The 17,465-nt window shown below is 28.6% G+C and overlaps 1 protein-coding gene across 1 annotated transcript; it reads left to right on the top strand.

The window, feature by feature from the left end:
• Window positions 1-2,899: 2,899 nt before the first annotated feature.
• LOC135927565 (uncharacterized) lies at window positions 2,900-7,715 on the top strand. The gene is made up of 4 exons (XM_065463627.1): window positions 2,900-3,058; window positions 4,320-5,289; window positions 5,392-5,595; window positions 6,678-7,715. Exons 2-4 carry the CDS (start codon window positions 4,368-4,370, stop codon window positions 7,286-7,288), a joined length of 1,737 nt encoding a protein of 578 aa, XP_065319699.1. The 5' UTR covers window positions 2,900-3,058; window positions 4,320-4,367; the 3' UTR covers window positions 7,289-7,715.
• Window positions 7,716-17,465: the final 9,750 nt, after the last annotated feature.

Below are 17,465 nucleotides of genomic sequence, written 5' to 3'. Positions count from 1 at the left end.
AATTGGTTTGTTTTGTGTATCATAAAAATTTTCTTTCCCGCCCGCCCTCTTCTTATCTCTTAATTTAATTTAATTTTTTATTTTTTTTTGATATTTCTTGATATAAAATGGAAGTCGTTTTATTTTGTAACTAGTTTGACAGATTATTTTTGTGTTTTTTAAGACAAAGGAATTTAAAGATGAAAATCTTAAGAAACAAAAAGAAAATTCTTCCTTTTCGCAAAAAAAAAAGATTAATTATGAATGACTTTTGAAAACAACAACATATAGGAATGGAGAATAATCAAATATTGTTCGAAATTATTCATTCATACACTTTTAATTTTTAAATTATTTTTATTTTGGATCCATTTTTTTTGTCGACTTCCTGTTGACCTTTATCTTGGATGAGGGGGAATGGAATTCAATAAACGAATTTTTTTTTGTGAATGAACACCGGGAAATTAAAACCGAACTCACCACTAAAATTGTTAAACCGGTTTTAACCGTTAACATTTATCGTTATAAAAATTTGGTCACCCGAACCTGCACCGAACCTTCCAAAGAGGTCTCTATGAACAGGTTCGAATCTTTTATTAATAACCTATTCCTAACCCTTTCTAAAGATTGATAATAATTTTTGATTGATCGGTGACCTTTATCACGGCGAAATGTTGGAAGTGGCAGCTTATCGGAATCGTAAGAGTGACAGGTTGAAGAATTGATAGAATTATGATTAACTTTAAGAGTACTCCCACTCCGATTTACATTTGCATAATTTTGTTTTAAAATGGATGAAAATAATTAGATTTAATGAAATTTAAAACCATGAATCAAAGGAATTCAAGCCTAGATCTTTAAAGTTACCACAATTATAGATCTACAGCTGTAAAAAAAAGCCTCGAAAAATAATTATTTATATATATATTATAAAATATGTTTTTTTAAAGCATATGTTTCAAGAACAATGGAGTTGTTTTTTTATTACTAAAATCTGTCAACGTTTTCAAAAATACTGGATGTAACATGCAAACATTTATCTCCTACCTCCTTAGATGTTCACCGTTTCCCTTTGGAAGGTGTTCAAAACAAATGACACCTACTCTCCTCCCCCCCACCCCATCTCATGTTGAAACTGCAACCAATAAAAGAAAAATACACGTACGCTTCTATCAAAACAATACTACATCCAACACGAGAGGGAAATATTAATAAAATTGTAACTGTTTCTCTGATTTTATCTTTATTTAAGCTTCTAAAAATTCAAGTGTTTCATTTTTCTTTAGACTTAAAGTTATCGAACACATTTTAGATATGTGGCCACAAAACAGATATATGAAGATAAATTAACTATCAAGTGCAAAAGAGACTAAATTTCGAAAGATTTACTAAGATGGCCAAATCCAATGACGTTAAATCTTAAATTTTATTATAACGATAATCTCTAATGGCAAGTAAACAATAAAGACGACATCGCAAAATCGAACTAACGGTAACCATTTTTTTTTATTTCGCGTTTATCCTAAGGTTTACTCTAAAATTTATCTGGCTTTATAATTTTTAAGGTAAACACCTATTGGTCAGCCCATCAAAGCACGTGATGGCTAAGATGAAATTGGTATAAACTAGAGTGAGTAATATTTAAGTTGTCATAACCTTTGTATGAGGGGTTGCCTGCGTCAGATGGCGTCCTTATATAGACGGTAGTGACTGTTTTTTTTTACCTGAATAAAATTATATTTTCGTTGACATTCCTGACCTAACCCTTATAGTGTGCGTTGATTTTATTATACATTCTTAAAATTTTATAATTGCAATAAGCAATTTTTGTAAGCGAAATATTAGTTTCTATTTTTAGACCAGTCACCCCCCCCCCATACATTTGAAGTTTTAGGTTGTTACCCTGCATTCAGAGATAACGCGACGATATTCGCTGCGAAATTATACAAAAATTAATGTAAAATTATGTTACACCGCTGGAATGCAATATAACTATGAACCCAAACCTAATCGAGATAAGGTTCGGATTTCCGATATGAATAGAGCGAAGAACAAAAAATGTCGCATCTCACGTGATCAACTGGTTTAAAACAATTTTTTTTAATAAAACGTCCGCATACAACACCTTCGGAAGAATCTAATCTCGCTAATCCGATCCCACACCCAAGAATAATTTGTCCAAAGTTGATTTAGAAGAAAATTATAAAACTATACTCCCCTTGGAAAATTTGTTCTTTTTTTGCGGTTTATACCAGTCTACAAAACGACTTAATTAATTTTATTTTGTCGAAAAATTAAATTAAAAATACATTTTTATTGTTTAGTAATGGAAATAATATAGATATTTTTGGAAATCTGCCAAAATATATTTTAATTTTCATCTCTATTCAAAAAATAAAAAATTGTAAAGAATTTGTAAAATCGTTTGTTTTTTTTTTAAAAAAAATTAAAATAAAGTACACCAACAATTTGAAATTTGATAGTAAATTGTTCTTATTGTTTATATTATAAAATTTAAGTTTTTAAATTTAAAATTTAATTTTTTTTTATAAAATGATATCATCAAAATTAATCAATTCAATTCTACCTGTTAAAAATAAATAAAATAAATAATTAGAAATATCGGCAAATTTAAAAGGGCAAAACAAATATTGATTGATTTTTTTAAATTTTTATAAATTTTAATCTATTTTTATTTTTTGATCATATTTAAAATAAATAAAATAAATTTACGATATTATTTTACTACTATATTTACTATAAAAAATTATCGTAAACACGTGGGGTATAATAAATTAAATAAAAATCAATAAAAAGAAACATTATTAATAAATAAAATAAATAATTAATAAATAAAATTTAAAAAAATCAATAAAAATGAAACATTATTAAATAAATAAATTAATTTTTATATATAAAATATAAAAAAGTGTACCATTTTCCATTTTATATTATTTTTGCGTTATTTTAAAAAAAGCGGTTCATCAATATCAATATATATTTTCTGCGAAGCTAAAAAAAATAAATATATATCACGTTAGGAATTTTCCGAGATTCTAATTATTCGAAACTACTATTGGTAAAAATATTTTTTATTACCAATAAGTTGGTTTAGTTTAGTAGGGTATGTAGATTGATGGTAGAAGGATTGTGAGTTATTATTGTGATGTCCTAAATTTATTCTAATTTATCATATCTAATTTAAAATTACATTTTTTTACATAAAAATTGGGACCACTTTAGATTGTATATTTATTATTCATAACCATAAACCAGTATTTGGGACACGGGGAAGAATTTTGAAACCATTTTGTTTTTTGAAAATTAAATGAGGGGAAAAAAAGTTAGTATTCTACAAATTATCATATTTGAAATATAATATTAAATCATTATATTAGTATAAAAAAAATTGGCAGTCGATTTTAAAAAATATAACCTTGTTTCCATTTTTGTTTGTTTGGGTGATGAAATTATATTGCCTTATTCATTTGAGATGAACTTTAGCAGCATTGATAATGAATTTTATGGGACATGTTATCTAACTATTTTATAAGAGTATATAATAATTGTCATTGGTTCATCCCCAAAAAAAACAAGGTTATTTGATGACAAAATCTTTAAAAATGGCGGATTTTTCCAATAAATTAAAGTGTATGAATGAAGGCGGTTAAAGTTAAACCCTCCTTTTATCTATTTTTTTAATATAAAATGATTGTGTTTAATATTTATTTATCTGCTGCCATCTTTTTATTTAGATTTTGTTTATATAAATTTTTATTTTTTTAAATTTTACGAAAAACTCCATATTGATTTTACATCATAATCGGCGCCCATCTTTATTTCGATTCAAATCATCCTTGGAACGACCAATCCCATTTTTGTATAAAATAAATTTATTCTAATATATTTTTTATTTTTGGAAAACTACCCTATTATTGCGACTGGTAAAATAATTGGCAATTATTTATTAAAAATCAATTATAAATTAAGATTTAAATGATGTATTGTGATCACAAGTTTTTTTTTGACAATCGAGATTTTAAATCTTAAGTAGGAAAAGAAATCATTCGAAACTTATAATTTTCGATTTTACCATTCACAAAAATTGGCAATGTAAAATATCCTTTTTTTAAAATCTATTTCTATTTTTAAAAAAATATTTTGATGAAAAACATAAAGTTTATTGGTTTATTGATTATTTTTTTTTTCAATATTTTTACAAAATATTAATAAATGGGATTGATGGAATTTACATATTTTCTTTTCAATGATTTGCATAAAATAATTAATTTTTTTTTTAAATACAAAATATAAAAATCTTGCGGAAATGAAAAAAAAAGTTTCGAGATTCTTAAAAAAGTTTTAAAAAAACGGCAAATAACGAGGCAATGTGCTCAACCCACGCTCACTGCAACGCCTTCAATTCGTGTCTATATGATGATCCAGTGACTCCCATGAACCCGATGATCCACCACAATTATTCTCTCGTCAACTTACTCGCTTCCGCCAACAATCCTAGAAACGCGAACCATAACGATGGCGACGTTTACGACTATGCTTACCGAAACAAATATTTTACGGTTCATAGCCTGTCCATGTTCTTGATGGCCAACGGCAGTACTAATTACCAAACTTACGGTAACCCTAAACCGCCAAGAAAACCGGTTAGTAATAACCTAAAAACGCTTTTCGAAACGAGGTCAGACAATAAACAACCCGCTTTTGTCAATAACGATATCAGCGTTGTGACCGATGATCACATTCTGAACAGTGTTACTTCCGGGAAATCGATCATTTCCCCTAACAGTAGGTTCAGGGTGAAGCCCATACCCGTCAAATGTACCGATACGTTTAAAAGACACAATTCATGGAAGGATACCATAAAAGCCGATATAAAAAATATTTTCCGAAATGATAACAATAACACCACCCCGCTTACCGATATATTGAACGATTCTCAGTTCGTAAACCGTGATACAAAACCAAATCCGGTACCACCTTTCCCGGATATTCGAACGACAATCCTATTACCCAATAGTATCGAACCCGCGGATGATGGTCCTATAAAATTCCCCGTCTCGCTACCACATGAATCCGATAAAATTGACGCTAAAGAAAATGAAATCGTTTCGAACTTTAGTGCTTCCAATATTTGTTACCGCAATGCCCGACCGGATGAAATCGTGCCTATATGTCATTGGAGAGCCCAAGAATTCGGTTACGGATCTCACTGGGACTATTTATCCACATTGTACAAATGTTATCCAGATGGCTGGTTCGTGGCCGTAGATCCAAATGGACAAATTATTGGTTCAATTATAATATTTATAGTGGAATTTTTTTAAGCATGAATGAACGTATCCCGTTTAATATGATCTTTGGACATTATTTCATTTTTTTTTTCATTATTAGGTAACATATTTGCCATGAATTTGGACGACGATGTGGCCTTCGGCGGTTTGTTTTCGGTGAAGAAACCCTACAGATGTAAAGGGGTTGGCGGTAATCTCTGGGAAAAGCGTAAGCTATTCGTCGGTCATAGAAATTTGGGCGTTAACGCTGTAGAATCTAGAATCGAGCCAAATAAAAGGGTGGGCATGCTCGTAGCCTTCAAAAGTAGAATCATTTTATTATTTTTTAAGCCTTCCCCCTTTCTTTACACATGCCTTAATTTATGGTAATTAATAATTTCTAAGTAAGACTGCACTGCACCGATATCGAACTATTAAGATGAGAATGTCTGATCGGCCAATGTGTCCATGAATCTGATTAAAATCTTTTACAAAATAATAATAAAATAGGGTATGTTGGTATTTCGGGTCTAATTTATAATATTGCTACAATAAACTGTTCAATAATATAATAAATTTATTTATAAATACTAAGGCTGTGCCGATATTAAATATCGGATTGGGCCGATACCTGTAAAAAACCGATCCGATCTTCTTTCTTTTTTTTTTGCTATTTTTAAAAATCTGGGCCGGGCCATGCAATTTGTACCTCTGCATGTCTCTGGATTAGATAAATCAATCAATGAATGGCATATAAGATATAACACAACCTAGACGGACGGTTTATTTATTTAAATATGTAACAATTAACGGTTTATTCATTTGAATGTGTATCAAATATAAATCATCCGATGGTCTAATATTGGTTTTATATTAAAATTTAAACTTTAATAAAAATTTAAATGAGAGTTTTTTTTATTGGTTTGCAAAAATTCTTGCACACCTGTTACTAATATCATTTATATTAGTAGGCTGGGCTTGGGCCTAAAATTTTAAAATTTTGTTTATTTAAAACAGTTGCTAACTTAAAGAAATAATGCCCCCCCCCCCTTCTTTTTTTTACTTCTAAGAAAGAAATTTCAGTATTGTAAACAAAATGATTGCCTAAATACACTTAAATGTTGTTTATTTTTATTAAATAAATAGAATTTTTTTAAATATGGGTTTGGACCGGGAAGCTTTTTGAAACTTTTTATGGGCTTGGGTTCGGTTTGGAAATTTTTTTTAAATATTATAACAGAGATTTTTTTTTTACTATGGGCCCAAAAAATGAAGGTCTCTGATGCTACCAACTGATTTAAATTTGACGACACTTAAAATGCATTTAAATAAATGAATCTTCACTCTAGGTAATTAACGGATCATACTTATCTTCTATTCATATTTTTTTACAATAAAACTCACAAGTTGCCAGATACCGGGCCATAATGCGAGCTGGTACATTGGATAAAATTGTTTCTTCCATCCTTCTCCACGACTCCGACAATCCGATTCTCGCCAATGTAACTTTATCGATCCGTCGTCCTCATCAAAATCAATTCGATCCTCTTAATAACTCTTTATTCAATATGATCAATAATTATGACTCCAAGATTAATAAAGTGAGCCGCACGGCCTTTATAACGAGTTTGATTGAATCCCAAGGAACCTCAACTATAGTGGCCACGGAACAAGGGGGAAATGGCGAGGAAACACTCCTAGGATTCGGCGTTTTGAGACCGAGGTACAACGGCTTTACCATAGGCCCTTTGTATGCCAAGAGTCCGCTCATAGGCAAAGCTTTATGCTTAGAGTTAATGTCACAGGTGCCAGTTTCCAGCATATTCGATTTCATGATCATTGAAAATTGTGATGAAGATAATGGTTCCCTTGTTTCTACTCAGGGCATGAGAGAAATCATAAAAGATTTAGATCTACAAAGAGAATGCACCCTTTATAGAATGTACACCAAGGGAAATGTGGTTCTACCTTTATCAGAGGTCTATTGTATCACGAGTTCGGAGGCTTTCTTATGCTAAAGTGATTTCCTATTCTGCCAAAATTATTAAATCATACGTCAGATTATATTTGTAAAATTTATTTATTGTTTAGTTAAATAAAATAGCCAAAAAATGGAAAAATATTTGCCAATTATTTATCAAATATAAGAATGTATTGTTAAATTAAATATTAGGCCTGGTTCTTTTGCCTTGTGCTTAAAAAGCTTTTAACGGCAAATAAAAAGATTGGAACTTTTAAGATTGCAAACGTTTTAAAGGCCGCGTTAAAGATAGTGGGCGATCAGGCCTTATATTTGTTTTATTTCATTTTCAAACTAAATCAAGTTGCTATCCCGTATAAATTAGAATTGTATCAAATAGTCAAAACAATTTTTTTTATACTATTAATAATAGTTTATGTATTATATTTAGAAATTTATATTGATTTAATATTTCGACAAATAGATAATAAAATTGAATATAATATAAAGTTTTAAAAAAAATTATTGAATGTTTTAGAGAAAAATATTTTTTTTTATCCTAGAGAATGAATGTGTTAGTAATTGTGTGAGTATTAGAGATCTGCCAAGCTTGCCAGGGCAAATTTTGACAATTTATAATGGACAGAGAAATTCATACGTAAAAAATGGAACCCGATCTCGTAAATTTTCGTAAAATATTGATGGGCTAACCCTGGATATAAAAATCGCGAATCTCGTCGTAAAATATTAATGAGCTGCTAAACATTAAAATCTATGAATAAAATGTAGATTCGCGAGAAAAAAAATTAAAAGAGTTATTAGTGATATGTTCCCATTACAAATAGGCAATGCGGCAGGGGGGGGGGGCATCGTTAACTTTTTACAAAAGGGGCGGTGCTAATTTTTTTTTCAATATAAAAATTTTATTAACTTTACTTACAAATACACCCCTTGCATCCTTTTAACTGGGATTTGGTTTGATATAATCAGAATTTGCGTGTTCCAAAAGCTTGGCTCATAACTCCGTTTATTTTATTTTTTTTTTGTGTGGTTCTCAAAATTTATTGAGGAATTAACAAGTACTAGCTAGGCAATAAATTTTTAGATCCATATGTTTGTCTTTCTAATGATTGCCAATTTAATTCTTATTTTGCAAATAACTTTTAAACAATTTTTTTTCCTTTGGCAACTACTATACTGGTTAAAGCATTCATAGGAACTAATATAGCGCGTAACATTAACATAGAGATTTTAGAATTAGTGCATCCAATTATTCAGTCAACCTGAACGGAGATGGTGCCCTCCTCAAGAATAAATCCTAGTTACGATCATTGTAGGCAAATAACGATAGGATCTATCGCCTAACCGAAAATCTATTTTTCAATGTCCCATTATTTTCTCTTGTGATCTGCATCTGGCCTAATCCTTTAACTCTAGTCCGGCCATAAAAATTTTTACCGATCCCTTACGAATTTATCAATATATAATTATCGTAATTAATATTAAGATTAGAAATTCAGTGTATTTACAGAACAATAATTAATTAGTTAAATTTGAAAAAAAAAGAATATACTATGTTATGTTATGAGAAGGAAATTTGAAAGAAAAAAAGAGGGGAATTTGTAATTTTATGAGGGAGAATACTAATTATAAGAGCAATCGAATTAATTAAACAAACAACACTTGCCTTGAGTATGGCTATTGCTATTCTTTGTCTTAAATGAAAGCCATCACCAGGCTTCCATAATTTTTTTTTTCTGTTGACATCCGACTTCTTTAAAAAAATTATTTCTTAGCCAAATCACTATGTTTTTAACGTAAAGCAGGATTACTAGTACGAAAAAATAATTCGACGAATCAGCAATGTATTTTGGTAATCTTTAAATTTTGCTCCCTGTTCATTATGTTTTTGTTGATATTAGATGGAAAGCAAGTGTCTGCAGTAAAAATCCAATATTAAATATTTGCCTTGTAGCCCTGGAATTCGTGTCGGGAAAGAGGGTTCCAATGAAATGGTGCAACAGATATGGCTTGATTAAATTTCGCGTGCCGGGTACGATTATATCCTTCCTTCATTTTTATTCGGGTCTCGTAGTATTTCATTAGATGCTATTTCTTTAAAAATATAAGAGTTCGAATTGTAGAATTTAATGACTCCTCTCGGAAAACAAAATTTAACGAAGTAAGTTTTAAAATCAAAAATTTTATATTGGAATCGTATTTAATTCCGCCATAATTCCTTTTTTATTTTATGTCATTACAAGGCTGAGATTGATGCACCATAGATGTAAGGGGCCACTAGTGTTGTTAAAAACCCGGATCCGTGTCGATTTTAAAAAACGACCGGATTAAGATTATAAAGAAAATATTGTGTAAGCCTAAAAATTTTGCTCATAGCTGACAGAAATGCTTGGACACCTATTTACCAAATTAATATTATTTTAGTTAAAATCATAATCGGGAATTTTTGAAAAATCTACCCAAATTAGGCTTTTTAACAACACTAGGAGACACAAACAATTATAATTTATATATATGTGTTAGCAGGAATGTGTTATTTTTTCAACTATAAATCATTTTTAGGCGTGTTTTATTTAAATGATTTTACCAAAAATGTATCACATCATGTTTTGGAATACCTACCTTATAAATTTCAGACAATTTGGACATAAATTTATAAACTTAATACAATTTATAATCGTTTTCCCATATATTTCTTATATATAATTTATAAATGACTCAAAGGTTAAAGGCAAAATTGTCTACACAATTAGTAAGATAGGTAAAACAAACACATTGCCTCTAACATATATATATAATATATTCGATATTAAAATATCGTTTTACAAATATCTGCTTCAATAAAGACAATTTATTTAGTATTTAATTATATTTACATAATAGATTTTCATTTTTTTCAAATTTTATACCCCACAATAGATGAATTATGATGCCGAGGGTCATATAAATAAATAAAATTTTATTTTAATTATAAAAGAAAATATTCCGCAAACGAAAAAATATTGGCGCCTTGTCTTTTGCAAAAAAAAGGTTAAAATATATCTATTTTATTGCACAAAATTGAATCATATTTTATTTCAAGACAAAGCCTATGTTTGCGGGCTCTAATTTAATTTTAACTCTCGCTACCAAATTATAAGTCTAAGTCCTAGAAATACCAGAAAGATTTATTGTCTCTGTGTTATATTCTATTAATTGACGGAATGCATGTGCATAATCTGTTGTTGACCAAACTAGCTTTTCCTTAGTGTTGTAATTGGCTAAACCGAGTAGACTCGAATAGAGCTAACCCAAATTTACAGTCGTTTTTTTATCGACTCTTTGGGTCGTTTTAAAGACGGCCAGTTCGCCTTTTTCCACCCCACTCAATATCTCGGTAAATTTTTTTTCAACCGTAAGCTGACTAGGGTTGACTCCAATAAATATAATTAATAAATAACATTTAGCTACTATTAATATTCTGGGTGGGAAAGTCAACTAAAGCTTCTTTTAATTTTATGGCTGACTCATTATATAATCCTATTAATGGGAGGATCTAAATCTTGAGGGGTCAAATAAAAATTTCAGTGAAAATGAACCATATAAGAGTGGCAATTATTGACATAATCGTTATTTATTTTTTATAACCCTTTTGAATATTTTTTCTGACCTAAAGGTGTAAAAATATAAATTGTAAATATGTTATATCAAAATTTCAGTTAAGATGAACCATGACAATTGTCATTAGTGTTGTTACACGGCTCGATTTGTGCCGATTTTTAAAAACGGCTAACTCAACATTATAGCCAGGAAAATATTGCCTAAGTATCGAGATCTTGCCAATAGATGTTCAATCCTATGTGCCATCTATTAGCAAAATCTTTAAGCTTGCATAATAATTTTCTGGGTAAATATTGAGTTAGCCGTTTAACAACACTAATTGTCATAATCGTTTTAAACCTTTTTTGAATTATTTGGAAGAAATTGGGTAAAAATACAAATTGTAAACTAGTTGAATTAAAATTTCAACGAAGATGTACCATAGAAAAGTAACAATTGCCATCATCATTATTTTTAAAAAGTTTATTAGATCAAATGGGTAAAAATATTTCTATTTGTAAAACATGTTAAATTAAAATCTCAAGCGCAGATAAGCTATAGAAAAATGACGAATATTTCAGTTTCTCCGCCATTACCTCAGTGGAAGAGTCTTCATTAATGCGATCCTATTATATAAACACTTGTTCAAAATCGTAATTCTTATTTTATATTCATTAAGGGTTTAAAGTTAATCACATTTTCAATTTTAATGTGGTAGTAAACTTAAATAAATTCATTTTAAACTGAAAAATCGAGCAGTAACATTTAGTTATAAAAAGAGAATTTTTCCAAAATGTCTTAACAAAATTAATCATAGTTTACAAAATTATTTTAATTACAGATATCAAGTTTCAAAGGTCATTTAATATGCCAAAGTTTCCACGGAATTCATATTAAAACAAGAGTTTTCAACGAGAAACCCATCCCATACTATGCTCAAAATCTTAAAATCTTTTATACATTTATATATTTTAAATATTATTTATTTAAATTTATTATAAAAAATAATATATTCAACAATATATAATGCATATAAAATTTTTTATACAATATTGGTTATTCATAATATTGGTGTTCTATGAATTTAAAACATAAAAATTGTTTAAGCGTTTCCGTGATCATACGATTTCTTTTCTTTGGACAAAAAACGCGTTCGCTTGCAATAGATGTGCTCTGTTGCCATAGAAAACTTAGTCTTTATAGAAAGGTAAGGAGACGTATAGAATTACTTTTCCAACAATCCAACATTGTAACTGAGGCTGAGGCGATTGGATCAGCTAGGTATTCAGCGATTTCATCTACCATCGAAACTAAAGATGCTAAAATAAAAATATATACTTTATGAGAACATTTAAAGACAATTAAAAAAATTTATAAAATTAATAGATTTTTTCTGAGAACGCTTATAGTTTGTAGACATTAATTCTAAATTGTCAACTTCCACTCGTATTTCGGCCGATTCATTAGAAACGATATTTTTCTCAAAAATCTTTATTAATGGATATATGTAGGAAAGTATTCTTAATCCCTGGATCTAGTCCATGGCGTATTGCCTTTATAATAACAGCATTAGGATGTGATTCGATATTTCTTTTTACTAGCAATGTTTGTATGGTATCAAGATATAATACCATACATACCCTTGATTGATGAGTTGTTGGCACTGATTTCACAGGTTATTTTATAAAAATGATTATCGGAATTCTACAATATCTTTTAAAAAATTTGGTTTCCTCAATATTAAATGTAAATTTTTTTCATTAATTTATAGAATGCCCAATTTTATTATGGTCTATGTGTTGTATCAAATTAAACAAATTTATATAATACAATCATTAGTTGGAATCATTTTTATATTAATATTTCGGAAACAACAATTTATCTCTAAAATCTTATATTTTAATATATAAGAGAGATCCGCAAAAGAAGGCTCAGACCGGGCATAATATTATTTTTAAAAAAACCTTGGAAATATTTTAAAATATATCGAAATTTATCAAATTTTATGCTGAATTTTTTATATAAAATCAAAATATTTGATTTTATTTATAGAAATTAGACGCCATATCATATATATCTTTTATTTTGATTAATTCTAAAAATTAATTTATATATTTAAATAAATTCGGGCCGGGCCGGCAAAATTTTTTTAAAAATATTTCGGGTCTGGCTGTGCTTGAAAAATTAGGCCCGACGCAGATCGCTAATGTAAATAAATCAAATTAAGAAAAATATAGTACATTCGCCAGTCAAATTGCATAAAAATCATACAGGACCGATATGCAATACAACTAAATTAAATTAAACAGCGACATTCTATATTAAAATAAATTGTCGAACATATTTTTCGATTACTCCCTTGAAATGAATTATCTTGAGGTTATTTTTATGCTAGATTGAAGAAACATCTTTTTAATCTTTTACAAAAACATAAAATTTTGAATAGCGAAGTCTCCAGGTTTAGGACTTTGAGTCATTTGTGACCAAAATTTTCACGATTATAATATTTTTATAGATAAAATATTGAATTAGCCAGTCAGATTTTTAATGAAAACGGTGAAAAAACGCTCATATGTGTGAACGGGGAGGGAAGTGAAACAATGGAATGGGGTTGGGCATTAGTGAAAGATACAGTATATTAAAATATATTCCTTAATCATTACTACATTTCCCTTTTATTAAATGAGAGATGCGACTGTAATCTCTTCAAACAAATCTAAACGACTATCAACTTTGTCAAAATTGCAACTATGTTCGAAAAATTATTTCAATGTTTAAAAAAAGAAAAGAAGGATACGACGAAAAGGAACGACTGAGTGCAACGGAGTAAAGTTTCATTATATCGATGTTTATCATTTATCATATAATTTTAGAAAAGGAAAGAGAAGGGAGATTGAAAAAGGTTTCCGTTGCAAAAAAACGCAATTGGGAAAAAAAGATTGAAAAGGGTTCTAGATAGGGAAGACTTACCTGTTCACTGCGATAAAGATGAACTTTGGAGTGGTATGCGTGGATGTGATGCAGATTTTGTGGATGAGCCTAAGGATTAAGTGTTGTGAGAAAATGTCCCACAAGGGCTTGACTCTAGTAAAGGGGATGACAGGTAAATCAATAGAACTGGATTTTTCATATCACATTATATTGAAGGAAGCTAGGTAAAATCCCGGAAGAGAATGCAAAATTCTATGTATCAGAGATATCTTCTTAGTTATCACATTTCTTCATTCCAACGGTTTTATATTTCAGAACATATATATTTATTTACTTGTCATCCACTACTACAGTCAAGCTCTTGTGGGACATTTTCTCACAACACTTAATCGTTAGGCTCAACAACAAAATCTGCATCACATCCACGCATTCCACTCCAAAGTTTATCTTCATCGCCATGAACAGGTAAGTTTTTCCTATCTATAACCCTTCTCAATCTTTTTTTTCCAATTGCGTTTCTTGCAACAGAACCAATCTAATGCCTTTAACAATTTGCCTTCTTTTCTTTTTTTAAAATTATACAATAAATTAAAAAACTTTGACATAATAAAACTTTACACTGTTGCACGCAGTCGTTCCTTTTCGTAGTATCCTTCTTTACTTTTTCTAGACATGGAAATAGTTTTTCAAACATCATCATAAATTTTTTTAATGACAATGTTGATTGACGTTTAAATTAGACATTTAAAAATTCGTGGCTAATTAAGTTATTAAATTAATCAAAACAATTCTTTATTGTTGATAATATAATATTTATAATGATACAGTAATAGTTCATTTCGTTTATAAGATCAACTTCCATACTGTTATCGCCAAAACTTGTAAAACTTTAATACAATATCCGAAGTCGTTATTTTAAAATTAACTCTATTATCTTCTAAACCTTATTTAATCGGTTCAAAATCTGCCAATCAAACTTCAATCTCGACTCAACAGGTTAATAAACGGGTTTGGATATTATAATATTCTGACTGTTTAAAATATTAGCAGTTAATTTTTATTGATAAGCATCAATTATAATTTTTAGATAGTTGTGTATATTAAAATTTTAAAGACTTACTCTACATTCATTGCAGAGGGTCCATTAAATTTTTTTATTTATACTAATGGTAAAGTAATACTAATGGAAATTTAATATTTTATTTAGTAATTATATATAATATTGATAAAAATGATATAAACAAATTTAAATCTATATATTCATATTATCATTTAAATATAATATATTATCAACAATTTCATTATATTTATCCTTCTCTCTTCCATAACCCTTCCAATAGTGCTAAAATTACGTTCACTGGAAGCATTTGATGCTGGAATTACATATATTTTTTGATTATATTGCTATTTTTTGAAAATTTTTTGCGAGCTTCTCCCACCAAAGGATACTAACTTCATAATTAATCCAAATATAAATTAACCTCATCAGCATCAATTTCATTATTAAACATTGTATCATCCTCCTATTTATACATATCCATTAATGAGGATGAAGCTAAAAAGATTTTATAAAGAATAAATTACTAGTAGCTCAGGAAATATTCCTCGAGGTAGAAACATGCACTTCATTCAGATCTGAAGATGTAGCTAAAAATAATATATAGATAAATATTTATAAAAAAATGTTATTTGTAGCTATGGTAGCATTCCTTAAAGTAGGAATATGTGCTTCATCCAGATCATATATAGGAATAGGTTGATATTCTGAATAATCTTTCATTATAGCTGACAAAATTTTTCACTTCTAATGCTTCTTCCAAATTAAGCATTTGTAATTGTGAAAATTTCGGAGTTAACAATTATATGGAGAATAGATATAACTGGAATTTAGATATTAAGAATTCTTTGGCTTTTAACTTTAATTTTATAATTTCATTATTATTTTGATATGCATATGTTTATAGATTAATAAAACTTTGGATAAATTAGGTCTTGTCTCTCCTTCCAGCTCTTTGGTTGTTTGATCATAAGGGGTCAACATGTCTATCAAAGATTTCAATCCATTTGTTTCAATAGAATTTAGCTTGTCCTTCGTATTTCATTTCTGTATAGAATCTAAAATTTCTTCCAATTGTTCATATATACTTTTGAACATCTTTAATTTGTAATTCCACCGTGTTTCAGTATCTTGCTAGAGTGTATTTGATAAATCCTTATCATATCTACTTTGCTTAAAAAATCTGACAGTGATCTACATTGAAGAATGAGATTACATAATAAAGGTGTGGATATTTGCACAAATTTTGGAGAAGTTATTTCATAGTGTTAATGAATTGAGCAACAGTTTAATCAGTTATATGGTTCGAAAGCTTTTACCAAGTTGCTACCTTGATCAATGATAAATGTTGTAAAAGGCATAAGAAGCATATTATCCAAGTTTAGTAAAATTAGAAACAAATTATTTGTGAATGTATTTTTATCTTATAAAAAAAGAGAAATTTACAAAACACATTTAATTAGTTTTCATTTAATTATGTAGTGAAGAGTTAATGTTATATATGTCTACTTTTTAAAGTCATCTGTGTATATGTCAGTTGTTGCACTACAAAGAGAATTTATTAAAGCATTTTGTATATCTGAGAAAATGAAAAAGCTTTATATAATTGTTATAAAAAAATCTTAAATTTAAATTTATCTGCCAAAAGTAATGTTGTAAACAGTTCGTTTTTTTTGAAAAAAAATGATGAAGGCGTTCTTTTTATTTTTGAAGAATATTGAACGTTAACGCGTTCCTTTTTTTATTGCAAACGCGTTTTAATTTAACTTTCGTTCAATTTTAAAAACATTTTATTTTTATTTATTTGAAAAATTATATATATCCGAATTTTTTAAGAAAAATGTCTTAATTTGATAATCAGCTGATCATATTTTCAAGTTGTTTATTACAGTAACATCCTATATTGAAGGAACAAATTCAATACTTACCAAATGTAAAATGTGCCCAAAAAGTATTATATCAATTTAAAAATCTTTAAGTTCCAATTTAAAACGACATTTGATTGTAATATTAATTACAGTGGCGTAGCTATGGGGGTGGTTTTCAGGCTTAACGACATTTGATTGTAATTTTTATATATAATATAACTAAGTAAAATCATTATATTTGAAGACAAAATGTATTTGGGCTATTTAACCCCAACAATAACGATAGTTATTTTAAAATTAAAAAAATTAGTTGCCTAAAATATGGTTAACCATTGATAGACGCAGTATTAATTAAATGGGATTAGTAAAAGGATTATTGTCACTATCAAATTAATTACATATTTTTTTTAAAAAGATTTGAACATATATAGGAAGATCAATATGTTCTTTCTGCAATTATACATCCAGTATTCATGCTTCAATGGCCATGGACACAACTTCCACAGAACGAACCTATAAAAAATAAACTTATAGAGTTATTAAAAAAATGCATTGGAAACCCACGAAATGATAATGCAAAAACCGTAAGTAGAGGATGGATTGAAGGAGGATAATTAGAAAGGACAAAACAATTAATGTTTATAATAAATTCCCCGCGTTAAAAGAGTTGATTATTAAATATAATATCGCAATCCACTCATCTGTCCCTGTAGAGTGCGTTTTTAGTATAGTTAATGTCATATTAACTGTCAAACGTTCCTCTCTATCAAATAAAAAAT

This window comes from Gordionus sp. m RMFG-2023, chromosome 3, assembly GCF_954871325.1.
Source record: "Gordionus sp. m RMFG-2023 chromosome 3, tfGorSpeb1-WG-v2, whole genome shotgun sequence".
Classification (NCBI taxonomy): domain Eukaryota; kingdom Metazoa; phylum Nematomorpha; class Gordioida; order Chordodea; family Parachordodidae; genus Gordionus; species Gordionus sp. m RMFG-2023.
Note: the sequence above shows the minus strand (reverse complement) of the source record. Positions and strands in the feature narration are given on the sequence as shown.